Source organism: Neofelis nebulosa, chromosome 9, assembly GCF_028018385.1.
Source record: "Neofelis nebulosa isolate mNeoNeb1 chromosome 9, mNeoNeb1.pri, whole genome shotgun sequence".
Taxonomy (NCBI): Eukaryota; Metazoa; Chordata; class Mammalia; order Carnivora; family Felidae; genus Neofelis; species Neofelis nebulosa.
In genome coordinates this window covers 77,377,723-77,405,134 of record NC_080790.1, presented here as the reverse complement: position 1 = coordinate 77,405,134, position 27,412 = coordinate 77,377,723, and the positions used below count along the sequence as shown (strand labels likewise).

General features: G+C 39.0%; 2 protein-coding genes across 7 annotated transcripts in view; one reads left to right on the top strand and one right to left on the bottom strand.

Moving 5' to 3' along the window:
* Positions 1 to 2,806: 2,806 nt before the first annotated feature.
* The window catches only part of PLEKHH2 (pleckstrin homology, MyTH4 and FERM domain containing H2), a 114,426-nt gene continuing 89,820 nt past the window's right edge, over positions 2,807 to 27,412 (top strand). For all 6 annotated transcript variants that reach the window (XR_009248687.1, XR_009248688.1, XR_009248689.1 and 3 more), the window contains exons 1-2: positions 2,807 to 2,922; positions 9,734 to 9,863. Coding sequence is in view for 3 of the 6 variants with exons in the window: in XM_058684274.1 (XP_058540257.1) it covers positions 9,741 to 9,863 (123 nt within the window). In the remaining 3 variants the exon portion in view is untranslated. The remainder of the gene's footprint in view (positions 2,923 to 9,733; positions 9,864 to 27,412) is intronic.
* C1GALT1C1L (C1GALT1 specific chaperone 1 like) lies at positions 26,237 to 27,351 on the bottom strand. Its single transcript, XM_058686330.1, is given in 6 exon segments — positions 26,237 to 26,295; positions 26,298 to 26,438; positions 26,441 to 26,602; positions 26,605 to 26,654; positions 26,656 to 26,826; positions 27,308 to 27,351. Coding segments are annotated over 6 exon segments (627 nt in total).

The following is a 27,412-nucleotide window of genomic DNA, read 5'->3' as shown; positions in this document are numbered from 1 at the left end:
AAGACAGAAACCACGTTTATTTTGCTCATCTTTGTAGTCCTCAGAATCTAGTATGGTGCTTGGGATATTATAAGTACTTAATAACCACCTTTGTTCATTCATTTAACAGATATTTATTGTGCACCTACTATATGCCATTCACTAGATGCTGGATATATAGATGCTGGATATTAAGGAGGAAAGGCAGGGGTGCCTGGTGGCTTGTTCAGTTAACCTTCTGACTTCGGCTCAGGTCATGATCTCAGGGTTTGTGAATTCGAGCCCCACGTCAGGCTCTGTGCTGATAGCTCAGAGCCTGGAGCCTGCTTTGGATTGTATGCCTCCCTCTGTCTCTGCCCCTCCTCCACTCACACTATGTCTCTTTCTCAAAAGTAAATAAATATTAAAAAGAAAAACCACACAGTTTCTGCTCTCATTACAGTTTAGTAGGGGGAAACAGGCAATCAAATAATCACAAATAAATATAATATTACAATGAGGTAAATACTATGAAGCAAAGGTACAGAATGCCATGAACATTCAGGAAGGTTGGTCAGAGATGTTTTCCAACTGCCACTACTGAATATAAAAACCATAAAATTCAACATGTATTTTTCTTTTATAGAACAGCATTATTGAGATTTAATTCACATAGCATACGATTCACTCATTTAAACTGTACCTGTCAATGGCCTCTAGCATATTCATAGAGTTGTACAGTCATCACCACAAGTTTTAAAATGTTTTCATTTCCTCAAAGAAACCCTTCTGCCTTTAGCCATCACTCCCATCCTCCCCTGCCCCTCACAACCACGAATCTACTTCCTGGCTCTATAAATTTGTCAACTCTGGACATTTCATGTAAATAAGATCACCTAAAATGTGACTTTTTGTGACTGGCTTCTTTCACTTAGCATAATATTTTCTTTCTTTTTTTCTTTTTTATTTCAGAGACAGAGAGTGTGTGTGTGAGCAGGGGAGAGGAGTAGGAGGGGGGAAAGAGAGAGAGGAAGAGGGAGAGAGAGAGAATCTCAAACACTTTTTATGTTCAACACAGAGCCTGATGCGGGGCTCGCTCCCATGACCCTGGGATCACGACCTGAGTCAAAATCAGGAGTTCAACACTCAACCGACTGAGCCACCCTGGCACCCCAGCATAATATATTCAAAATTTATCTATGCTGTATCATTTATAAACACCCCATTTCTTTTTGTTGCTAAATAATATTCCATTGTACCATGTATTTTTCTTAGCACATCCAGAAACCGGATGCCATTCCACTGTATTCACCATAGCCAAACAAATTGAGTCATGTTTCTAGAAAAAGGTGACAGTAAGTAAATGTTGGCTGAAATTTACAAGGGTGGCAGCCATGTGTAGAAAGCTTCTTTTCATGAGTGACTTTATTCACTGAGCTCTCTTAGTCTGTTTAGTATTCTGACTCACAAACGGAAGTGATTCTATTTTGGCATTCTTTCTCTCGCACTTAGTTCTTTGGTCTCTACTGACTTGCTGCGTTAAATTATGCAAGTTACTTAAACTCTGTTTATTTAACTCCTGCATGCTCTGTAAAATGAGCCCAGTCCAGCCTGTTTGTTGGCCAAAACTGTTTGGAGACAATTTTTCATGTGATATGCATCATCAGCTCCCACAGAAGGCAAAAGGAATTTGATGTGTGGGGGTAGTCTGGGATCCAGTCCAAAATTAGTGCTCATCTGGAAGAAATATGGAAGTTTGATACTTGCTCACTGGCCTTTTAGTTGTACTCACTTATTGCTTTCTCTCTAAGGAAGTTTGAAAATCTTTATCTCTTATGCATTTTCTATATAAGGTGAGATAAGATTAAAAAAAAAAAAGAGATGGTAATGGAAAAAGCCCTCTGACATTCTTAATTGGCCAGCTGTGAACCAAAGAGAGTAATTTGTCTCACCTCACTTTATGACCTGCAGAAGGATTACCCACGGTATTTAGTATTCTAATTTTCCCCCTTGAGATTGTCCTTGCCAGACCCCATCTTGGGATGTAAAATCCAATTAGATTAAAATTATCACTCATCTTCTTACCCAATGCTCTGTGCTGGGTGCGGAGGAGGCTGCAAAAAGGAAGAAAATGAATCCTTCTTTCAAAGAGCTCACAGTCTAATGGAGAGATAAGGAGCGGTACCTAAGGCAGAATGAGCTAAGTGCCAAGGGGAGTAAAAACCTAAATGCTCAGGGAACAGAAACAAGAGAAGGGGTTATTGCTAGGAGTAACAGTCATGGTTATGTGGAGAAGATAATCTGAGTTGTGTCTTAGAGAACAGTTAGAACTTTTAAAGGGGACGTAGGAAATAGTAGGTGAACTTTCCAAATGGACTTCCCTGGGGTGGGGGAATTGCACAGCAAGACTCTGGTGTGAAGGGCAGTTGTGAAAAATAAACCTGAAAAAGTAGGTTGTAGGCCTCGAATACTGGCCTGGGAAGTCTGTTCTTGATAATTTAAGCGAAAGAAAGTCAACGAAGGTCTTCGGCAGGGTGTACCTCAAAAGTGCACTTGAGGACAGGCAACCTGGCAAGAGGGCGAAGGACGGATTGGCAAGAGGAGAGACTTCAGGCTGGGAGACCAAACCGGTGGATGCTGGGCCGAGGTAGGGAGGATGGAACGGAGGTGACAACCTCTGAGCTGTAGGTATGTTGAAAACTAGGGGCAGACAGAATAGGACACAACTCCCTCCAGAGGCAGGGCCTAGGAGGAGTCAAAGTCGTAGCCACACCCTCAAGTGACGACAGGCGGCCGGCTGCGCATCCGATTGGCTACTCTGGCCTCCAGTCCTAGGAGAAGGCGGTGCCCTGCCCCGGCCCTCTCCAGGCTTGGAGCAAGGCGGGCACCCGCGGAGAGTCCCGGCAGCCCCGCGCCAGGCGCGGCCAGGACTTCGGGCACTGCAGCCAGGGTCCCGCAGCAGAGGTAGGCAGATGGAGAGGGCCCGGAGCTGAGGGGCGAGCCCAGCGGCTCGGATGCCCGGGATCCCCGCCCCCTCGAGAGCGCGCCGTCCCGGGGGGCTTGCCGGGCGGCGGTTGGGGGCGGCGGGCAGAGCCGGCGGGCGGGGACCAGGGCGGTGGAGCCGGCTGGAGCAGGATGGAGCGGGACTCGCCCCCGCGCCTGCCGCCGCAGCCCCGGCACTCGGCATCGCCCCCTCGCTGCCTCCAGGACTGGGGTCTCGGCCGAGGTTGGTGGCCGCCGGCTCCTCGCCCCCTGGTCTCCCGTGACATTTTGTTTGAAAACGCGGGGTTGGGTGTGTGGCGCGGTGGGGGCTGTTCTGGGGGGGGGGGTGCAGCCGGCGCCCCCGCGTCCCTGCCCCAGGGGCCCGAGCAGCTAGGGATGCTGCGGCTCGGCCTCGGCTTCCTGGGAGCCGCGCTGTGATCTCTTGGGTGAAACTTCCCAAAAGTTGCAAGAACCCCTCGAGTTGCCGGAATGTCAAAGTGCCCTTAGGTGACCTACTACGAAACGGCGCTGGCCCTGAAGTTATTAGACCACTTTTTAAAAGACGGAACATCCGAGCCCTCGATTTTGATGTGTGAAACTCTGTGGAAAGAGCGAGTTGAACGATTTACGCGTCAGAGCTCTGGTGCTGTCCTACCTGCAGGTCACTGCTCTCTTTGTGAAAATGCCCGTCGCAAGCCTCTACCGCACCGCCGCGTGGGTCCCCGAGGAGCTGTGGGGTGGGGAGCACGGCTGCTCCTGGCAGGGCCAGCAATGGGCAGGCGTAGCCCAAGTGGGGCTGGTTGGTGGTCAGGAGCCTTCTTAAACAAGGCAAGCCTCAGTGTGGTCAAGAAAGACATCCTTTCTGCTTTGGAAAAGAAATAGTTACCTGGCCAAGTTAAGCCGTCCCTTAAGAGGAGCGAATTAAAGAATGTGAGTGGCTAACCCTGAGCTTCATCAGGATAAGCCTCAATAGATGAATTCTTACTTTTTTTTTTTTTTTTCTTTCTCTTTTGGGATTTGGAAGAGAAACAGGAAGTCAGAGATTCGGAGAAAAGAGCATTCACTCCATAATTGTAAACAGTTTATTTTGTGTCAGTAAATATTTCCAAAAGTCATGGGGGTGGGGGGTGGCTTTTGGAAAACCAAGATTTTTTTCCCGTGCACCGCAGTGAAGATAGGTTACTTGAAAATTCAAAATCTAGAAATGTTAATTTATTTAGCAAGTGGTTATACCTCCCAAAGCTGTACAGTTCTATAAAATCAATGGTAATGGAAAAGAATGGTGGATGTTGTTCAAAGTTCGAATCTTTACTCAAGATGGTGCATTAACACAACAGTTACTTTATACTAACGGAAATTACAGAATGAAATGAGGAAATCAGGTGTCTAGACCTCTTGGTGGACCATTAGCCAGCCAATCTGTAGTTTTGAATTTTTTTAAATTATGATCCTATTAGTAGGGAATGTAGACATTAGATGCCAATTCAGTAATATTATTAAGGTTCTGCTACTTCGTTGTAAAATATGTAATTAGCATAACTAAAGACATAAATAGGTATGTTTAATTTGGAATTTATTTATCATGTCATTTTCATAGCAAAGTAGTCTTGGGTAAGATATATGTATGAACTTGCCATATTTGAGGTTAGTTAATATTTACCTCTAAATTATTTGAGTTAACGGTAGAATTCTTGACAGGGATAGCTACAAACAATGGATCATTAAATTTGTAAATGTTGAGTTAATATACATCCACACAAATTGTTACTTTTTAAAAAATCATTTTTATTCTTTAATTTTGGAGTGGGGAAGATCTTTCTAAAGTACAAAACAAAACTCAGATTGCATGAAGAAAATGATTGTTACACTTTACCACATATTTAAATAAATTTTTTTCTTTGTGTGTATCACAAACAAGTTTTAAAAGACAACAAATGTATGGGGAAAATTGTGCAAATAAATGTGTAATAAGAATATTTGTATCTGTATTACTTCTTGTTAAAATTTTATTTACTTTTATTTGAATAAAGTTGACACAATGTTACATTAGTTTCAGGTGTACAACGTTGATTCAACAGCTCTATAAAACTGTTATTTTTCTTTACTCATTTGTAAATAATTGCTTTTTAAAATTGAAGTATAATTAGTGAACCATAAAATTTACTCCTTTAAAGTGTACATATCAGCGACTTTTAGTATATTCACAAGGTTGTGCAACTATCAGCACTAATTCTAGAATAATTTTGATCATTCAAAAAAGAAACCCCAAACTATTAGCTGTTGATCACCATTGCCCTTTCTTCACAGTCTTTGGCAACCACTAACTTACTTTCTGTCTCTTTGGATTTACCTGTGTTGTGTAAATGGAATCATACAATATGTGGCCTTTTATTCAGGCTTCTTTCACTTGGCATCTAGGATAATTGTCATAGCATGTATTAGTACTTTATTCCTTTTTGTGGCTGCATAATATTCCTTTGTACAGATATACCACATTTTGTTTATCCATTCCACTGATGATGGACACTTGGATTGTTTCCACTTTTTGGCTATTTGAATAATGCTGCTGTGAACATTTGTGTATAAGTTTTGGTGTGAACTTATGTATTCAGTTCTCTCGGGTATATAGTTAGTTAGCATTGGAGTTGCTGGCTCATATGGTAACTTTATGTTAAAACTTTTGAGGAACTGTTAAACTATTTTCCAAAGCAACTATACCATTTTTACATTCCCAATAGCAAAGTATGAGGGTTCTAATTTCTCACATCCTCACTCACACTTGTTATTATGGCTTTATTATTTTAAACATCCTGTTTGGTGTGCAGTGGTTGTCATGATTTTAATTTGCATTTTCACTTATAGCTAATGATGTTGAACATCTTTTCATGGCTTTTTGGCCATTTGTATATCTTCTTTAGAGAACTGTCTATTTAGATCCTTTGCCTACTTTTTAATTGTTTTGTTTTGTATTGTTGGGTTGTAAGAGTTCTTTATATATTCTGGATAAAAGTGTCTGATATACATGATTTGCAAATATTTTTCTTCCTTCTGTGGCTTATCTTTTCACTTTCTTGATGGTGTCTTTTGAAATAAAAGTTTTTAATGTTGATTAAGTCCAATTTATCTATTTTCTTTTTGATTACTAGTGTTTTAGATGTCAACTCAAAGAAACTTGACTAATTTAAGGTCACAAGATTTATGCTTATCTTTTGTTCTAAGAGTTTTAGAGCGTTGGCTCTTACATTTATCTTTGATCCATTTTGAGTTAGTTTTTTATATGTTGTGATGGAGGGGTCCAAATTCATTCTTTTGCATGTGGATATCCAGTTGTCTAGCACCATTGTTGAAAAGACTCTTCTTTCCCCATTGAACGATTTTGGTACCCTTGTCAAAAATCAGTTGACTATAGGGGTACCTGGGTGGCTCAGTTGGTTTTGAGCATCTGACTCTTGATTTTGGCTCAGGTCATGATCCCAGGGTTGTAGAATCAAGCCCTGCATCCGGCTCCGTGCTGAGTTGGAGCCTGCTTGGGGATTCTCTCCTCTCTCTCTCTCTCTCTCTCTCTCTCTCTCTCTCTCCCTCACTGCCCCTCTCCCCCACTCACATTCTCTCTTTCTTTCAAATAAAAAAAAAAATCAGTTAACTATAAATTTGAGGTTTTATTTCTGGACTCTTAATTTTATTCCACTGATCATATGTCTGTCTTTATGGCAATACCATACAGTTTTGACTACAGTAACTTTGTAGTAATTTTTGAAATTGAGACATAGGAGTCCTACAACTTCTTAAGATTTTTTTAGCTATTCTGGATCCCTTGAATTTCCATATGAATTTAGGATCAGATTGCCATTTTTGCCCAAAAAATGCAGTTGGAATTTTGAGAGGGATTGAATTGAATGTATGTATCCTTTTGCAAGTATTGGCATCTTCACAATATTAAGTCTTCTAATCCATGAACATGAGATGTCTTTCATTTATTTAGGTTTAATTTCTCTCAGTGTTGTTTTGTGGTTTTCAGAGTGCAAGTTTTGCACTTCTTTTGTGAAATTTATTCCTAAGTGTTCTTTTGATGCTATTGTACACAGAATATATTCTTGATTTCATTTTTTATTTTTATTTTTTTTGCTAATGCGTAGAAAAACAATTGATATGGTTGATTGTATATTGATCTGGTTTCCTGAAACCTTGCTGAACTCAAGTAGTTCTAATAGATTTTTTGTGAATTCCTTAGAATTTTCTGTATGCAAGATCATGACATCTGAAAATAGAGATTTGGTTTTCTTTTTTTTTTTTTTCAAGTTTATTTCTTTCAAGAGAGAGAGAAAGCATGAGAGAGAGAGAGAGAGAGAGAGAGAGCATGAGCAGGGGAGGTGCAGAGAGAGAGAGAAAGAGAGTGAGAGAGAGAGAATCCCAAGCAGGCTCCATGCCATCAGCGCAGAGCCCGATGCAGGGTTCAAACTCACAAACCAAGAGATCATGACCCAAGCTGAAACCAAGAGTTGGATGTTTAGCTGTCTGAGCCACCCAGGCGTGCCTAGGTTTAGTTTTCAAACTGGATTCTTTTTATTTTATTTTCTGGCCCTGACTAGAACCGCCAGTACAGTGTTGAACAGAAGTGGCAAAGCAGATATCCTTGTATTATTTCTGGTCTTCGGCAGATCAGTCATTTATTATTAAGTATGATGTTAGCTGTGGGCTTTTCCTAAGTGCTTTTTATCAGGCTGAAGAAGTTCCCTTCTATTGCTAGCTTATTGAATGTTTTTATTATGAAAGGGTGTTGAATTTTGTCAGATTTTTTTTTCCTACATTGATTGAAATGATCATGTGGTTTTGGTCTGTTACTCTATTAATATGGTTCACTGTATTGATTGATTTTTATCTGTTGAAAAATATCTGCCTTTAGTTTTTTGTTTTTTTTTTTTGCCTTTATGCTATTTTTAAAACTGTAGAAATTTTCAGTAGAACATACACAAGTTATTTTAATTGTAGGGAAACTTACCAGCATGAATTAGACTCTTCTTGCTTAACAATGTTTCTACATTTCTCTGCAAGGTACAAGTGATTCAACACTTAACAGTGTCTGTTTCAGGACAGCTTTTTATTTTATAATTTTTAGTCCATATGTTTTTTTCCTTGTCCATTCTAAAGCTAAGGAGGAAAGAAGTGAAGTAGCAGAATTGAGAAAAAGCTTGCGACTGACAAAGTGCATTGTCTACTCGTAAATCATTGACAGTAAATGCTAATGTGGGTGATAAGTGTCATTAACAAGGCTAATATCCTTAGGAAAAAACAGACAACAATGGTATGAGGCTTCTATAAAAACAAAGAAACTAAAAGAGAATGATGTCCAGTTTTACAATTATAAATTTCCCTTAAATTATGGCCAGAACTTAGGAGCATCTGGAGGCTTTGAGATGGTTGGGGGGCTCAATAAAGTTGTAGCCTTTGTAGAGCAACTCTGCTTTTATTTATTTCTAAGTTATTGAATGATAATGTCAGTATGAATATGAAAATTGGTTTAAGCATAAAACAATATTTACACTAGGAAAATAGTCTTCTGTGGGTTTTTAGCAACACGAAGTTTTTAAAAACTGGTATGGGATGAGGAAGTGTTGTATTACACTCAATAGTGAGAAAATCAACTTGGATAATATGTGAGGGAAACATATTTTTAGAAAACGAAGGAATAGTACACTTCAACTGCAGATCTATCCTGGGGTTCTGAGGGTTTGCTCTCACGTATATGCCGAGACCAGGGCTTGGCTCCTTGAGATCCATTCCTAATACAGATTTTATCTGTTCATAGCAAGGGCAATTCAGAAATATATCATCAGGCCATTTATTCAAATGACCTGGTGAAACATTAACATTTAAAACATTATTTATGAATCTCAGAACCAGAAAAAATGAGTCTTTTTTTTCACTTCAAAATTTCTAGACCAGTTCCCTTGGTGGAGTACAGTGCTTCTCCCTGGGATTAATCTCCCCAAAGGAAAGCTAATATTATGGGAAACACTGATTCCAGATGTACTTAATGTAGGTGATTACAAATTCATATTTATATCTTTTCTCTTCTTGGACCAAAAAAAAAAAATATTATACAAATGTATCCAAGGTCATAATATTTTGCCTGGTTAAATATGCCAAAGGATTTTTGGCTTAAAAGATATTTTGGATCTAGGATTTAGATTTAGATTTTAGATTTTAGGATGATGATAAGTAATAATTGTAATGTAAATCTAACTTATAATTGTAGCACTGGTAATGAAGTTTCTCAAACCTAAGAAACTATCATGGTACCAATTGAATCAAATTGTGATAGTTCTGTAAACCTAGGAGTGGGGTAAAATTTTGAGCTGGAAGATTAAAGCAATGTTTTATCTATTGGGCAGAGCTAAAATAATACTACTTCTCTGTGTTCAGATGGTGCTATTATACTGTCCATAGTGCTATTAAAAATAACAGTATTTAATTTGTTCCTCACAACATACTCATGAAGAACAATGGTTTGTTATTATCAGTGTCCTGCTTTTTCTAGATTGGATAATCTGAGACACGGAAAGGATATGTTATATAAAAAGACTGAATAACACACTGGGCCTCCAACCCTGACCTCTGTCTCCCACTAAGTTTCTTCCATGAGCTATATAACCAGTTATGGAATTTGTCTTAGAATTCAAAAATTTGTATGTGATGACATCATGAGATGGTAACGTGAATGTGTATACAGGATGACGTCATGAATTATCCTGAATGCTCATGGGTTATATGCCATTTATGCTTTCTTTTCTAGAATAAAGATGGCAGAGCTTACTGAGACAGAAGGACCAGTAGATTGGAAAGAACGATGTGTGGCTCTGGAGTCCCAGCTCATGAAATTTAGAGTTCAAGCAAGCAAGATAAGAGAGCTTTTAGCTGAGAAGGTATGGTTTTCTCTCCAACCTTTGTTACTAAACATCACCTGTTTGGGGCATATTTCATTTACATTAAATAATTGCAGTACTTTTGGGGGGTAAACATTTTTAAAATAAAGAACATATTTAATTTTTTGTCAGGGCTTTAAAGCTATTTTTGAAACATTCTTTTGCCAATTTTTAGAGGGAATGGAACATTAAGCCAAAAAACATTTCTTTGCAGAACTAGTGGAGTATGTAAGAGTTGTGTTTATTTGATGAATGTGGAGTTCATTCATTCCATATAGAAAAGCTATAATTTATTTGATTTTACTAGAGGAGTGTGACAGCATTTTAATTTACTAAATGTTTAAGAAAATCATGTTTAAAGTGGTTATAGAAGAATGTTCCCTATGGATAGTAACACATGTTTATAGTGTATTTGAAAGTATGCACCCATTTAAGAATTTGTATTGACTTAACCCTATATTGCTAAACTATTGCCTGGGCTGGAATTGAGTTTAATATAATTACATGCTTCTCTTAATAGTTCTAGTCATGTAATTAAAATTTCATCTATGTCACAGGAATTTTTTTTTTGCATATATGTATATAAAACCCATGGATTAATTCATTCATTTGTTCATTCATTCAACAAATATTCACTGAGGGCTCATTTTGTGCCAGGCAGTCTTCTGAATGCTAAAATTACATCTGTGAACAAGAAAACTCATATTCCTGTTTGCAGGGAATCTGGATTCTAGACCTGTAGTGTCCAATATAGCAACCACTAGCCATAAATAACCACTGAGCACCTGAAATGAGGCTAGGACAAATTGAGGTGTGTTGGAAATGTAAAATACACCTGGATTTCAAAGATTTAGTATGAAAAAAAGAATGTGAAATGTCTTAGCAATAATTTTTATATTGGTTACATGCTGAAATAACATTTTGTATATTAGATTAAATAGAAAATATTAAAATTAATGACATCTATTTCTTTTTACTTTTATATTTATTTCTTTTTTTAAGAATTATTTACATTTTGGGGTGCCTGGGTGGCTCAGTCGGTTAAGCATTCAGCTTTGGCTCAGGTCATGATCTCGTGGTTTGTGAGTTCGAGCGCCTCGTCGGGCTCTGTGCTGACGGCTCAGAGCCGGGACCTGCTTCGGATTCTGTGTCTCCCTCTCTCTCTGTCCCTCCCCTGCTCACACTCTGTCTCTCTCTGTCTCAAAAATAAATAAACACTAAAAAAATTTTTAAAAAGAATTGTTTATTTATTTGTAACATATACAAAAATTTAATTCCAGTGCAGTTGAATAATTTCTAGTGTACAATATAGTAATCCAACGGTTCCATACCTTACTCAGTGCCCACCAAGACAAGTACACTCCTAATCCCCTTCACCTATTTTATTCACTCCCCCACCCACTTCCTCTCTGTTTGTTCTCTATAGTTAAGAGTCTGTGTGTGTGTGTGTGTGTGTGTGTGTGTGTGTGTCCTTTTTTTCTTTGTTCATTTGTTTTGCTTTTTAAATTCCATATATGAGTGAAATCATATGGTATTTGTTTTTCTCTGACTGGCTAATTTCACTTAGCATAATATTTTCCAGATCCATCCATGTTGTTGCAAATGGCAAGATTTCAATCCTTTTTATGGCTGAATAATATTTCATTGTATATGCATACGACATCTTTTATATCCATTCATCTATTGATGGACACTTGGGCTGCTTCCATAGTTTGGCTTTTGTAAATAATGCTGCAATAAACATAGGGATGCATATATCACTTTGAATTCGTGTTTTCATATTCTGTAAGGTAAATACCCAGTAGTGAGATTATTGGGTCATAGGATAGTCCTATTTTTAATTTTTTGAGGACTCTCCATACTGTTTTCCACAGTGGCTGCACCAGTTTGCATTTCCATCAACAGTGCACAAGGATTCCTTTTTCTCCACATCCTTGCCAATGCTTGTTGTTTCATATGGTTTTGGTTTTAGCCATTCTGATATGATGACTCACATTATATTTCTATTTGACAGTGCTGTCTAGATGGTTAGATAAATGATATCACTGGTCATCCATAACTAATCCATAACTAATAACTAAGATTCTCTCGCTCGCTTGCCCTCTGCCCCTCCCCTACTCATTCATACTCTCACCCTCTCTCAAAGAAACACAAAAAAAAACAAAACCAAAACAAACAAACAAAAACCTTAAAAAAAGATGTTAAATCTTCCTTCCATCGCTGGCTGAGAATCTCTCTCTCTTTTTTTTTTAAAGATTTTATTTTTATAAGTAATCCCTGCGCCCAATGTGGAGCTCGAACTCACGACTCCGAGATCAAGAGTTGCATGCTCCACCATCTGAGCCAGCCAGGCACCCGCTGAGAATCTCTTAGCACAGAAGTTTTTTGGTATTTTGTTTTTGGCACAGAAGTATTCTAATAAAATTCAGGAAAACATCATTCAGCTTAAACTTTCATATATATATCATCTTAAATTTTTGTGCTTCAACATCTTTTAGGTGGAAAGATTAAAATTATTCTATTCACTTTGGGTCAAAGGACGACCCAGTAATGCTTTGTGGAGTAAATCTCCAGTATCAATTTGCTTTATTTACCACTATTAGAATAAAAATTATAATCTGATAAAAAATTCCAGTTTGAATATCTCCCAAGTTAGGGAAGCTTATTCTAACTCAAAGTTAGTGACTCATGCTTAGTCTTTTGTTCCTCTCTCTATGAAAATCATTTCCAAGACTGTGCTGATTTATTTCGTATTTTCAGCAATCCCAGCCACTCCATACGGTGGTTTTGTCAAGATCACCAATTATATCCTTGCTGCTAAATCTCATGGACACTTTCCAGGTGTTGTCTTATTGGCCTTTTAGCAATTAGCACACTGTTGACCACAGCCTCCTTAAAGTTTTCTTGATTCCCTTGACTTCTGTATTCTCTGGGTTTCTTTGTAAACTAAACAGGAGTTATGTTTATTTGGGTTTTAATGAATTGACCTTTAAGTTCTAATTTTATGGCAACATTTGTCCTTTAGAAGGCATGTTGCAACAAATTTCTTTATGAGTGCCGTTTTTCAAATTTTAAAAGTGTCATGTTTTCTGTAAGTACATTTACATATAGACTTTTGGTTGTTAGTTTATGTTATTAGGGTTTATTTTTTCTTTGTCAGTGAATGAATATTGAGAGGAATATTATTTCAAAATTGCTCTTGTAGTCATGGTTTCTTTCTCTCCTCTTCTTCCTTCTTCGTCTTCTGTATTTTTTATCTGTGACTTAGATCCCATGACAGATCTAGGAGATGGAATTATTCAGATGTGTTTTATATAGTGGAAAGTGGACAAGTATGCCAAGTTACTCATGGTTTCCCAGTAAATATATTCAACACTAAAATGGGAATGTTTTTCACGATATTTTCTGTTCTATTCCATTACAAAATATTTTTCTCTGGATTAAAAATTATTTTTGGTACCCCACCTATGTTCTAATAAAAATACCAAATATTTATTGATGTATTATGTGCTAAGCACTTTATAAGTATAATTTATTTAATTCTTATAACAAGCTGTGAAGTAAGACATTTTATTGTTCCCATTTTACAGATTGGGAAACTGATGCTTACCATGTCCTAGGCAATCTTTATACACACATTGTTAGTGCCATATATATATATATATATACACACACACATACATATATATATGTAAATATATATATCTATTTATGTTATAAATTATATATAGATATATATTAGATATTTATGTAATATATAAGGTGCTTTATATATATTAACTTTTTTAATTCTTATAACAATCCTATGAGGTAAGTACTAATATTATCCTTTTTTTATCCAAGAGGAAACTTAGGTACATAGAAGTTACTTAACTTGCCCGAGTTTGTGCTGAAAAGTGAGTGATGGAGACAACTGACACTGAGTATTCTGCAATTAGTGGCTGAATGTTTAGCCACTGCCCTATATGGCCTCTCTAATCTGGCTTTATTACCATTCTGATATACTTAGCCACTCATCTATTCTGTCTTCTCCTCAACCATGCAACATTTAAATCCATCTCTGCTTGAGAGCAGGTATCTGTGTGTGTTAGGATGTGTGTATGTGTGTAGTAATAACAATTTACATAGCACTACATATTTTTAAAGCAAACCCTATTGCATTGCTTCCACATGCCAACTTGAGTCAAATGTTGCATTCCAGAGGCCAGTCTGGTCCCATCCATAACCTTTGGTTTTGTGTTTGGACCAGTCTGCCCCAAGGCTTCTCCCGAATAGTTCTCCAGACCTTCCCCTCAAATGGATGCAGGCCCAAGACTGAAGATTCTTGAGAGAATACTAATTTGATTCTTCAGCTTTTTGCCAGGAATTCTGGCCAACTTTTCTTTCCTGCAATAGTTCTGGTTCTTAGCTATACGCAGCTTATGCTAGGTGCCAACTATGGTTCTTTTTTTTTTTTTTTTTTTTTTTTTTTTTAAATTTTTTTCAACGTTTTTTATTTATTTTTGGGACAGAGAGAGACAGAGCATGAACGGGGGAGGGGCAGAGAGAGAGGGAGACACAGAATCAGAAACAGGCTCCAGGCTCCGAGCCGTCAGCCCAGAGCCCGACGCGGGGCTCGAACTCACGGACCGCGAGATCGTGACCTGGCTGAAGTCGGACGCCCAACCGACTGCGCCACCCAGGCGCCCCAACCAACTATGGTTCTTAAGGTTTCACCACAACCATTAGCTAGTTTAAACCCCACGGTAACTTTTGGTACCTGGGTGGCTCAGTTGGCTAAGTGTCCAACTCTCGATTTCAGCTCCAGTCATGATCTCACGGCTCGTGAGTTCGAGCCCCACATCAGGCTTTGCACTGACAATGTGTAGCCTGCTTGGGATTCTCTGTCTCCCTCTCTCTCTCTCTCCTGCTCTCTCCCTCTCTCAAAACTAAATAAGTAAACATTTAAAAAAACAAAACCCACACTAACCCTATAAGGTAACTATTATTATCCCCAATCTCAAGATGTTAACATTAAGAATTTTTGAGGTGTGCCTGGGTGGCTCAGTCAGTTAAGCATCGGACTCTTGATTTCGGCTCAGATCATGATCTCATGGTTCGTGGGACTGAGCCCTGGGTTGGGCTCTGTGCTGACAGCGTGGAGCCTGCTTGAGATTCTCTCTCTCCTCCTGACTCTCCCCCGCTCATGTGCACTCTCTTATTCTCTCTCTCAAAATAAATAAATAAAAATTTTAAAAAAAGATTGAGAATATTTGAGTAATATGCCCAATATTGTAGAGCTGACAAATAGCAGAGTGGGCATTAAACTTTAGATCTTACATACTTTTTGTGATGCAGCTTGTAGAGTGACTGGAACATAGAAGTAACTCATTATTTTCCTATATCTTTTTTTTTTTTAATGTTTATTTATGTTTGAGAGGGAGAGAGAGCACAAGTGGGAGAAGGGCAGAGAGAGAAGGATACACAGAATGTGAAACAGGCTCCAGGGTCTGAGCTGTCAGTACGGACCCTGACGTGGGGTTCGAACTCATGAACCATGAGATCACTACCTGAGCCGAAGTCGGATGCCCAACTGACTGAACCACCCAGGTGCCCCATTTTCCTACAACTTTCTTTAATTTTTTTTTAATGTTTATTTATTTTTGAAGGAGAGAGAGACAGAGTGTGAGTGGGGGAGGGGCAGAGACAGAGGAAGACACAGAATCCAAAGGAGGTTCCAGGCTCTGAGCTGTCAGCACAGAGCCCAACACGGGGCTTGAACTCATGGACTGTGAGATCATGACCTGAGCCGAATTTGGATGCTTAACCGAATGAGCCACCCAGGCGCCCCTCCTACATCTTTCTTAAGGGACACACTGGCTAAGTGTACAAGGAGGTGACTTAACAAATGTAATTACTGATTAATAGGAGACATCTCTGTCAATTTTTTTAAGGAAAATTTATGAGATGATCTCAAAGTGTTTTTATAGTTAAAGATGGATTTCAATTATATATACTTCATGTTTTTTGGAGATGGAGTAGAAGAATACATGATATTTTTTTTTTTAAAAGAACTATTTTTGCACCATTTTTTTTTTCCATCACAATTTCCAAGTAACTTTGAATATTGAAGCTTGTGAAGAAAAAGGCTTTATTGAAGTCTTGGGCAAATACTGCTATAAGTGGGAGAGGTCTTTAGAGGAATTTGAGGAATGGTGTTGGAAATATCTCTAGTATGCCAAATATAAACTCTTCAGGGAAGCTGAGATTTAAGTAGGTTTCCTACTTTACAGTATTACTGGTTAGTGTTCTGAGTTACGGAGGGAAAAGAGAAAGTTTCTTTTTATGTTGAAGTGAATGCTGTTTCCAATGGGTTAGGTTTTCAGCAAAAAAAAAAAAAAAAAAAAAAAAGGATGAAAATATGAAGAATTTTCCCTTTAGGCATCTTAGGCATCAGCATGGCCCACATAAACTAGTGCTGCTGTTACCTGATAGAGCATCACTGTCTGGGATTCCCTGCCATGACTGCCACTTGACCTTCCTTTTGTGTATATGATTCCCATGAGGTGGGCTATGATTCTCTCAAAGGACTGAGGAGTCCCTGGACAGCATAGTATTTGCCTTCATATAATGGCCCAGTACAACATCATGACCATCCTATTTAAATTACACATCCCCTCAGTCACTCTGTTGCCTCACCTAATATTTCTCACTACCTGACAGGAATTATACATATACTAACAATGAGATTTGCAGGCTAATTTAAATGTCATTTTGGGGGGAGGGGGGAACTGACCAAAGATATTATTTATTATAAGAAAATAAAGAAAAATGGTGATAGAGTCTTTCTAACAGTGATGGGTTCTATTGGGGAAAATTGGGAAGAGATACTTGGTCAGGAATTGCTGTCCACATCGGTGAATGTGAAGGTCCTAAAATATTCTGCCTAAAGTGACCAATCTATTAAACAAGTGTATTTGTATACGGTGCTTAGAACACTGAGTATTAAGCGTGGTGGTGTTAGGATCCAACATCAGTGACATATTGTCTTTTGCCACTTGCTGCTAGGTTTACTCTGGCTACAGAGGGCACTTCTCTGGTATTAAGTCCAAATACTAGGTTTAGAATTTGCTACTGCATTTATTATTAAATAAGTAGCCTGTTTGTAAAAACTCCTATTTTTGTCCAAAGCCTGATATAGGGAGGCAGATTATTTCGTTTCTTTTAGTGACTTGGTGTGGATTGGTTGTGGAATGGACCCAAGGCTTACCTTATAGTCTACGTTGTGAAAGTAAAAACTTACTTGAATATTTCCCGCATTGCTTTTGTTTTTTGTATTTTGCTAAGTTATTTTCCAGCCTGAATGATTATAAAAACAGTCACCCCAAATGAAAGTATTGCCTTTCCTACTACCCTTATGTTTAAACTCATTTTAAAGTGTTGTAAATGTTGTTGGATGTACTTAATGTGTATTTACTCTATGCAGTGTGAAGTGCTCAGTATTTATGATCTGTTATATAGACTGTGGAAACAGAGGGTTTTTTCCTTTTGTCAAAGCTTATCTTTGGTTGTAAATAATTTTTTTGGACACAGTTGACACTTTCATCTGTTCATTCATTTGCTCAACATACATTTATTGAATTTCTGTTACATGGTATTCATTACTCCTGCCTTAATCATTGCTATGTAAGTAAAGAATACACACAAAATCTGGGGGGGGGGGGAGACTTCTTGGCTTACTTACTATCTAGTGGTAGAATTATGTGAGAATCTCAAATTCCAAATTTAGCCTCTCTTGGCTATACCTCTGTCTCTGTGCTTCGTTCTGTGGTATATTCCTTGAGAACATGCAACTTAAAATTGTTCCTGCTATGAATGTTAGTGTGACTTTAAGTTACCAATAAAAGATGCCTAGGTTAAAAGAAGAACATACAGAGGTGGGGGCTGCCTGGGGGGCTCAGTTGGTTGAGCATTTGACTCTTGGTTTCCGCTCAGGTCATGATCCCAGGGTCATGGGATCGAGCTCCACATTGGGCTCTGTGCTGACCATGGAGCCTGCTTAGGATTCTGTCTTTCTTTCCCTTTGTCCCTTTCCCCCCATTTGTGCTCTTGCTCTCTCTCTCTAAAAATAAATTAAAAAAAAAAAAGCATAGCATAAAGGGGATAGAAATAAAGACAAATGCTTTCCAACTAAGAATTCTGTGGTTTTATGTATTGGGGACTTATTTTCATATGGTTCTGTATAACGATATGCTGTGTGAAATTTTTAAATACCAAAGAAGCTGTGGTTCAACTCAAAGAGCACTAGGGAATCAGAACATGAAGGAAGACTCAAATCCCAACCATGTCACTGGCTGGGAGCATAGGCTAATACAAGGCATAGTCATTCTGAACATCAACGTCCTAATCTTAAGGATGAGCATAGCAATTTCTGTCTTATGGTGTGGCTGTGAAATGATGTAGTGGGAAGTTTCTGGTTCCTAAGCACTAACTAAAAAATTTTTTAAAGTTCTCTTCTATTCCCCAAATTATTTTTCTTTCCTCTGAGATTATTTCCCACTTTTATGTTTGTTATTTTTTTTTCAGGTTGTAAACTTTTCTCAAATTTCTGATGATTTTTGGTGATCCATTCATATTTAAAAATGGGACATCTGAAAAGTTGACCAGGAATTGTGTGTAAATAGTCAGTGCTGGTCAACTGTCAACCTTTGTTTTAGAGTGAGGGGGTGGGAGACTGCCTATTACACCCTGAACCCATAAATGCCACAGTTGTTGGATTGGTGCCCTCCAAACAATTTTTTCAGTTTTGTAAGAGAAGAACAATTCCCATTTTCAACAGGAAGTAAATGCTTAGCTGCTGGACATTTGGCACATGGGGATAAGTGAGAAGATTCCAAGGAGTTAGTTGACTCTAAGGTTACATAGTTTCATTAATACCCCCTATTTTTACCCCATCCCCATCACTCCTGATCTAGGTCTTTGCTGGATTCTGTGGGGAAATTAGCTCCCCGGGGAAACCCAGGACCCTCCAGTCCTAATTCTAGACTATGGTTTCTGCTTCATCAAAAAACAAGGGGATTAAATGAACATATGCACATTTAATGGTGAGCTTGTCCTTGTACTCCCAACCTTCCTGTCTTACGTAGCTCCTAAAATGCCGGCACAAACATTTATCCTATGCGGGGAGATTAAAAGCCTCTGGAAATCTTATCAGCCCAGGAGGAAAGAGGAAATAATGCTGACAATCAGTGGTTCCCCAACAGAAAGCCCAGCCAGATCATCTAATGTTAAAGTTCATAGTCAATAAGCCCCATATATGTGCTAAAACATCTAGGCAGCTTTTTAGTCCCTTAACCTTAAATGTAAGCAGGCAGCTCATGAATGACCAGACATCTAAGGAAAGCCTCTAACATGAAAGAGAACAATCAGAAAACAGAACAAAACACAACATTGTTTATGCAGGGAAAAGGAAATAAAACAGAACAAACAAAATCCTATCAGTTAATATTCCCAAAGAGAAAAGATACTGCACCCCTGAAACAAGGAATATTCAAGGAATAAATAAGAACTCTTGCAAATTAAAAACATGGTAGAAGAAACAGTAAACTTAATAGGTAGGTTGGAATATAAACTTAAGGTAAATACCTGGGAAGTAGAGCAAAAAATGTTAAAAAGATGGAAAACAAGAGAGAAAAGATTAGAAATTTAGAGAACTAGTGCAGCATGTCCAAGACCTGAATGATAGGAAGTCTCTGGAGTGGACAAAATCAATGAAATGAGGCATGAAAATTTTCCACAATTGAAGGACACAAGATTCTAGATTGAAAGGTCTACCAAGTACCTAGCACAACAGATAAAAATAGTTTCTCCCAAAGACACATCATCATGAGAGTTTACTACAGACCAAAGAAAAGATTCTGCAAGCTTCCAGGTGGGGGAAAAACAGGTTATATGTGAACAATCAGGAATTAGAATGGGATTTTTAAGACATGCAAGTTCCCACATAACCTTCTTGAAGAATCTCCAGAAGGATGTGCTCCATTAAAAGGAGAAAGCAAACCAAGAGAAGAAGCCACAGGATTCAGGAAACAGGAACCCCAATGTGGGGAAAAGTGGAGGGACCTTCCAAAGAAGACAGCTGTGTCTTGGCAAGAGGGGTATCAGTCCAGATGAGTGCAGGTCAGAGACTCTGGAAGCAACTTAAAGAAGATGAAATTGGTAGAAAATCAGGCATGAATGAACATCTTGAGAGATGATTTAATTTGGGATTTAGTTCAATAATTAAATTTAATAATTAAATTAAATAATTAAGTTCATAGAAAGCTAGATAAATAAAAGAACAAGACACTTAACTCTAGGGGGAAAAGTTATATAGCATAGGAAAAAGTAACTATGGTTTATTCCGTGGTTCATCTCTGGGTATCAACCATAGTCACAGTAACACTAATACTGAATAGTGAATTAACCAAAGGTAAGATGTAAATGTATTGGAAGAATGGGAGTGTATGTAATACATGTGTATGATAGAAATATACTGCTATATAAATAACCCTTGAACACCCATTAAGTATTAGATACATGCTGGACACTTTCCTGTTAAATATTGTGAGACAAAGGTTACCACTTTTACAGATAAGGAATGGAGGCTCAGAGAAGTTAATGACTTACCCATCATTACATAGCTCATAAGCAGTGGAATTGTTTCTAATTTAGGTTTTCTTGCCTCCAACTTCAGTGCTCTTTCCACTTTTCCCTACATTAATAGTTCAGGGGCTGCCCTTTTTTTCCCCAAGTTATTTTATTTATTTTTTGAGAGAGAGCAGAGGACGGGCAGAGAGAGAGAGAGGGAGAGAGAGAATCCCAAGCAAGCTCTGCACTCTCAGCACAGAGCCCAACGTGGAGCTCAACCCATGAACCGTGAGATTATGACCTGAGGTGAAATCAAGAGTCTGATGTTTAACTGAATTAAGCAACTTAAGTTGGTGGCTTAACCAAGCCACCCTGTTGCCCCAAGGGCTACCTTTTTTATTAATTAATTTTTTTTTGAGAGAGAGAGAGAGAGAGAGCATGAATGGGAAGGGGCACAGAGAGACAGAGACACAGAATCCTAAGCAGGCTCCAGTCTCTGAGCTGTCAGCACAGAGCCCGACATGGGGCTTGAACCCACAAGCCGTGAAATCATGACCTGAGCCAAAGTCAGTCGCTTAACCAACTGAGCTACCCAGGCACCCCAAGGGCTACCTTTTTTTTTTTTAATTAAAAAAACCCAAAAATGACTCTTTGAATAGGTGCTTTTAATTAACTTGTATTCGAAGTCATACACATATAATTTTCATTTCCAGCACATTTAGCCTCTTCATTTATAATCTTACATCCCAAGTCTTGTAAAATAGTGTGTGTGTTGTGTGATGCCTTTTATAGTGGAAAGTATAAAAATCTTTTTTTTGGTAAGGTTATTTATTGCTTGCTACTGAGCTTTTAGAGTTTTACTGTATGGCTGGTATGTGCAACATGTTATGGAGGATATAAAGGGTCCTCACACGTGAAGTCTGTCTTTAAGCAACTTTAGTTGGGAAAATAGTACAAGGTAGAGAGTCAATGCCATAGGAGCAGAAGAAAAGCTATTTGGCAGCAGTAACCACACTATCCTCCATATATGCATAGTGCTTTACAGATGTAATTTTATTTAATAATCTATAATATACTGAATACCTACTGTGTATAAAGACCTGTATTAGGGTATGTAACAGTGAGGCAAAGAGAGAAGTCTTCTGCCCTGTTAACACTAGAAACCCAACTTCAGAAAGAGAAATTTGACCAGATATCTCTATAGTCCTTGCCTTAATTTGCTTTGCTATAACAAAATACTACAGACTATATAGCTTATTAACAACAGACATTTATCCTAGTTCTGGAGGCTGGAGATCTGAGGTCAAGGGTATAGCTAGGTCAGGTGAGGGCTCTCTTCCCTCAGAGGTTGCAGACTTCTCATTGTATCCTCACATGGTGGAAATGGCTAGGGAGCATTCTGGGATCTCTCTGATAAGGATAAGGGCACTAATCCCATTCACGAGGGTCCCACCTTTGTGACCTCATCACCTCTCAAAGACCTCACCTCCTAACACCACCACAGTGGGTGTTAGGATTCCAACATGTGAATTCTGGGGGGAGACACAAACATTCACATCATAGTATTCCATACTTGGCCCCTCAGATTCATGTCCTTCTCTCAAACAAAATACATTCATTCCCTCCCGACAGCCCTAAAAGTCTTAATAGCTCTTCCAGCATCCACTTACAAGTCTATAAAGTGCAAAGTCTCATGTAAATCATGTATGGGTAAGACTCAAGGTATGATTTATTCTGAGGAAATCCCTTCCAGCTGTGAACGTGTGAAACCAAACGAGTTATGTGTTTCTGAAATACAATGGTGGGACAGACATAAGATAGATATTTTCATTCCAAGAAGAAGAAATAGGAGAGAAAGAAGGGACAGCAGGTTCCAAGCAAGTTTAAAACCCCACAAGGCAACTAACATTAAATCCTAAGACTTGAGAATAATCTTTAGATGTTCAACCCTCTGGGATGGAGGTCCTAGCTTCTGGATCAGCTGGGGGTGAGGGGTCTTACCTTCTAGACCCTGAGGGGCATTTGCAGCCCAGTGGCTTTGCAGGGCAGCTCTCATGGGTTGCAGTTGCACACTGATGGTTCTACCAGTCTGGGGTCCAAGGGGTGGCCCCACCCCCATGGCCTTGATTGGGAATTGCCCTGGTTGGGGTTCTCTGGTGGCCTTGCCCTTGAAGTGGCCCTGTGCTTGGGTTGTACGCTCGCAGCTCTGGGCAGTTTCATTCTTCCAAATCTAGGTGGAGGTAGCCATGCTCCCAGTGGCTCTGCTCGGCAGGGGTCAGCCCCCCATGGCTTTGGGAAACATCACTTTGGTTTGGTTGGAAGTTGTGTGGCCTGCTGAAACCCAGGAAATGCCCCACCCCAAGTTTGTGAAATTGAAGGGGTGGCTCTGATGATTTCTGAATTGCATTTAGGGTCCTTCCTCCTTGCCTTGAAGAATTGCCCGATGTCATAGCCATAGCTCTAAGATCCCATCCTGTAAAATCCAAGTCCAACAGCCAGCCTCATTCCTTCCTCTTCAGTTCACATGGACTTTTCCTTCTTCAGTTGCTACCTAACTCTTTGGTTCAAACCCATACTGACCCCTTAATCAAAAGGTGGTTTGGTCACACCCTGTCCTCTCTTGAACAGACTTTCCCATTTCTTTCAATATGGAGATGCTGAAAAGTATCCAGATTTTTAGGTTCTATTTCTTCTTTGATCAACTATCTTTAAATCATTTTCTTGTCGCATTTTACTATAAGCATTCAAGAAGAATTCGGCCACTCCTTCAACAGTTGGCTTAGAAATATTTCCTCAGTCAAATATCCAGTTTCATCACTCACAAGTTCTCTACCTTCCACAAAACCCCAAGACAAGAATCCAATTCAGCAAAGCCCTTTGCTGCTTTATAGCAAGGATCACCTTTCCTCTTGTCTCCATTAACATGTTCTTTATTTCCATCTGAGACCTCATCAGAATGGCCTTTACCATCCATCATATTTCTACTAATACTCTGTTCACAACCACTCAGGGATTCTCTAAGAAGACTGAAGCTTTCTCTACAGCTTTCCTTTTTGCCTTCTGAGTTCTCACTGGAATTGCTTTAAATGCAATTTAAATGGTCTGTTCATGGCAATGTAGGTTTTTGTACCATGCACCTCAAAATTCTTCCAGCTTCTACCGATTACCCAATTCCAAACTCACTTCCACATTTTTAGTTATTTGTTAACAGCAGCACTCCACTCTCGGGACCAATTTCTGTCTTGGTCTGTTCATGCTGCTGTAACAAAATACGACAGACCGCATAGCTTATGAACAATAGAAATTTATTTCTCACAATTCTGGAGGCTAGAAGTCTGAGATCGGGGTGCCAGCAATGTCAGGTTAGGGCCCTCTTCTGGGTTTTAGACTTCTTGTATTTTCACCTGGCAGAAGAGGCTCAGGAGCTCTGTGGGATCTCCATTATAAAAGTACTAATCCTATTTGCTAGAGTCCCACCCTCACATTGGGTGTTAGGATTCCAAGGTGAATTTGGGGGGAACACAAACATTCAGACCATAGCAATCCTTTTAGGAAAGTATTCAGTCCTTTTTTTTTTTTTTTTTCTCTCAAGACTTCCATTTTTTTTTTAATTTTTAATGTTTATTTATTTTTGAGACAGAGAGAGACAGAGCATGAACAGGGGAGGGTCGGAGAGAGAGGGATACACAGAATCAGAAGCAGGCTCCAGGCTCCGAGCTGTCAGCACAGAGCCCGATGCGGGGCTCGAACCCACGGACCGTGAGATCATGACCTGAGCCGAAGTCGGACGCCCAACCGACTGAGCCACCCAGGCGCTCCAAGACTTCCATTTTTTAGAGCAGTTTAGGGTTCACAAAAAATTGGGTGGTGCAGAAATCTCCTATATATTCCCTGCCCCCACACCTGCATAACCTCTCTCATTATCAACACCCCCCACCAGACTGGTACCTTTGTTAAAATTGATGAATCTACATTTACACATTATAATAACCCAAAGTTCGTACATTCCATGGATTTGGACAAATGTCTAATGACATGTATCCATCACTAGGGTATCATACAGAGTATTTTCACTGCCCTGAAAAGCTCTTATGCCCTGTTTATTCATCCCCCACCTCAGTTGCATCCTTTTCAGATTGGCTTCTTTCGTTGAATAATATGCATTTAAGTTTCCTCCATGTCTGCTCATGGCTTCATAGCTCATTTCCTTTTAGTGTTAAATAATGTCATTGTCTGGGTGTACTGTGGTTTATTTGTCCGTTCACCTACTGAAGGACATCTTGATTGCTTCCAAGTTTTAGCAGTTATGAGTAAAGCTGATGTGAACATCTGTATGCACGTTTTTGTGTTGACATAAGTTTTCAAGTCCTTTGGATAAATACCAAGAAGTGCGATTGCTAGATCATATGGTAAGGGTATGTTTAAGAGTATGGTAAGAGTTTTGTGAGAAACTGCCAAATTGTCTTCCAAAGTGGCTATACCATTTTGCATTCCCGTGAGCAATGAATGAGAGTCCCTGTTTCTCCACATCCTCAGCTCCACATCCACTAGCATTTGGTGTTGTGAGTGTTCTGGATTTTGGCCACTTGAACAGGTATGTCAGTAATCTTTTTTTTTTTTTTTTTTTGCTAGCAAAATTTTACAGATCAGCAACTTGTTTGTGGGTTTTCCTGGCAACCTCAGCAATATTCAAAATTGAGCTTAAGTCTCCATGAGTGCAAAATTTTCCTTAAAAATATAACGTAGTTACACTGTAGAGGCGATGATTGTCAGCCCACTGCCAGTAGTGGAAGAATGTAGTGTTGGCGTATACCTGCCAGTTGGTTTTTTTGTTTGTTTTGGTTTGTTTTGGTTTAAAGAATATCCTAGACTGGAGACAGTGCTTGTCCAGCTGCTTCTATGCAGTGCCATAGTCTATAACAGTAACTCAATAGAATGCTTTTAAAATTTTTTTTTCAACGTTTTTTATTTATTTTTGGGACAGAGAGAGACAGAGCATGAACGGGGGAGGGGCAGAGAGAGAGGGAGACACAGAATCGGAAACAGGCTCCAGGCTCTGAGCCATCAGCCCAGAGCCTGACGCGGGGCTCGAACTCACGGACCGCGAGATCGTGACCTGGTTGAAGTCGGACGCTTAACCGACTGCGCCACCCAGGTGCCCCAATAGAATGCTTTTAGACAATAGTACTTGCTTATTAAATGTTTGAAATATTTTCACAAAAATTAAAGATGATATGGGGTCCAGAGAATGCACTTAAGAAATATCTATTTATGTACCCAAATACTTGAAACCTTTTCTAGAAGTTAGATCCCTGCAATAAATGGTCTTTGGAATGCTGCTCTGGGGACAGGCAGTTAAATTAATACATATGGTGACAATGGAATGTTTCACACTTTTGTTATCCAATAGAAATATAATCTGAGACACATATGTAATTTAAAATTCTCTATTGAACAAATTAATAAAATGAAAAAGAATTTTATATTTTATTTAATGCAACATATTAAAATATTATTTCAATGTGAGTCAACATTTAAAATTACTGGGATAGCTTATACTTTTTGTATTGGTTTTCAAATATGTGTATTATTGAATTACCATATAAAATTACTGGGATAGCTTATACTTTTTGTATTGGTTTTCAAATAATATGTGTATTATTGAATTAAGTGTGTATTTTACACTTACACATCTCAGTTCACACTTCAAGTGAATCCACATTTTAAGTGCTTTTGGACAGCACAATGCTATTATTCCTCAGCCGTCAGTCACTTTCTGAACCGTTTGGAGGCAAGAAGACCAGTGTGCTGTTGAAATAATGAATGCCCTGAGCCAGTGCATACCGTACATCATCACTATCATCTTTTTGGGTGTCAGTCCCTTAAAAGTAATAGCCATATCTGAACAGCAGCCTTGTACCACTTCCTAAGGATTATTACACGTGGTCTCTTGAATAAGATGTGCATTGGTTTTGTATTAAATACAACTCTTCCTTCAGAATCCTCTGCATTTTCTGCAAGAATTCCAGCTTATTTAAGGCCAGCTGCCACCTGCATATCTTCAGATAACTCCCAAATGACACTTCAATCTGCACACTTCTCAGACTTACTGAAGAGGCTGTCTTTCAGATTCTATACTTGACAATTTCTCCTTCCACGGTCACGTATTGGAGCTTGCCAAGTTATAGTGTGGCCCAGATAGAAAGGTTGTGATAAAGCCCTGGTACACAGAAAACACGCTGAATTGTCAAAAACAGCAAATGTAGTGGGACGTGTAGGAAAGAACCAGTTGTAGTTGTCACTGTGCTTTTCAAAGACATATTTGTAAGTTGTCCTCATCTGTATCCACAGGTCACTTTTTAAAAGATTTATTTATTTATTTATTTTGAGAAAAAGAGAGAGAGTGCGAGCAGGGGAGGGGCAGAGAGAGAGGGAAAGAGAGAATCTTAAGCACACTCCGCGCCGCCAGCATGAAGCCCAAGGAGGGGGAGAGGGGGACTTGATCCCACAAACCCAGATCATGACCTGCGCTGAAATCAAGAGTCCATCACTTAACCCACCGAGCCACCCAGGCGCCCCTCCACGTGTCACTTTTAAAAATATTAAACAACCTAACAGTCTATCATTTTTAGGACTGTAGGGCTCTGCTTTGTCAGTGTTTGGCCCAAGTCTCTTTCAATAATGCTCATCTTGGATTGTCCAAGGCTGATACAGTCAACATGGATACTGTTCTTAATATCCACGCGTTGCACTTCTGAAATATTTAAGAAATCTTTTCTTTTTTGGGGGGCGAAGGTAATGGTGATCAGGGTCTTTATCTCGGTGTTGAATGTTACCTGGCCACATAGTTGTCAAACACAGTAAATGCTCCCAGCAGCATACTGGTTTAAAAACAAACAAAAAAAGACACACCCTTGTAAGGGTTAAATTGTAGTGTAGGG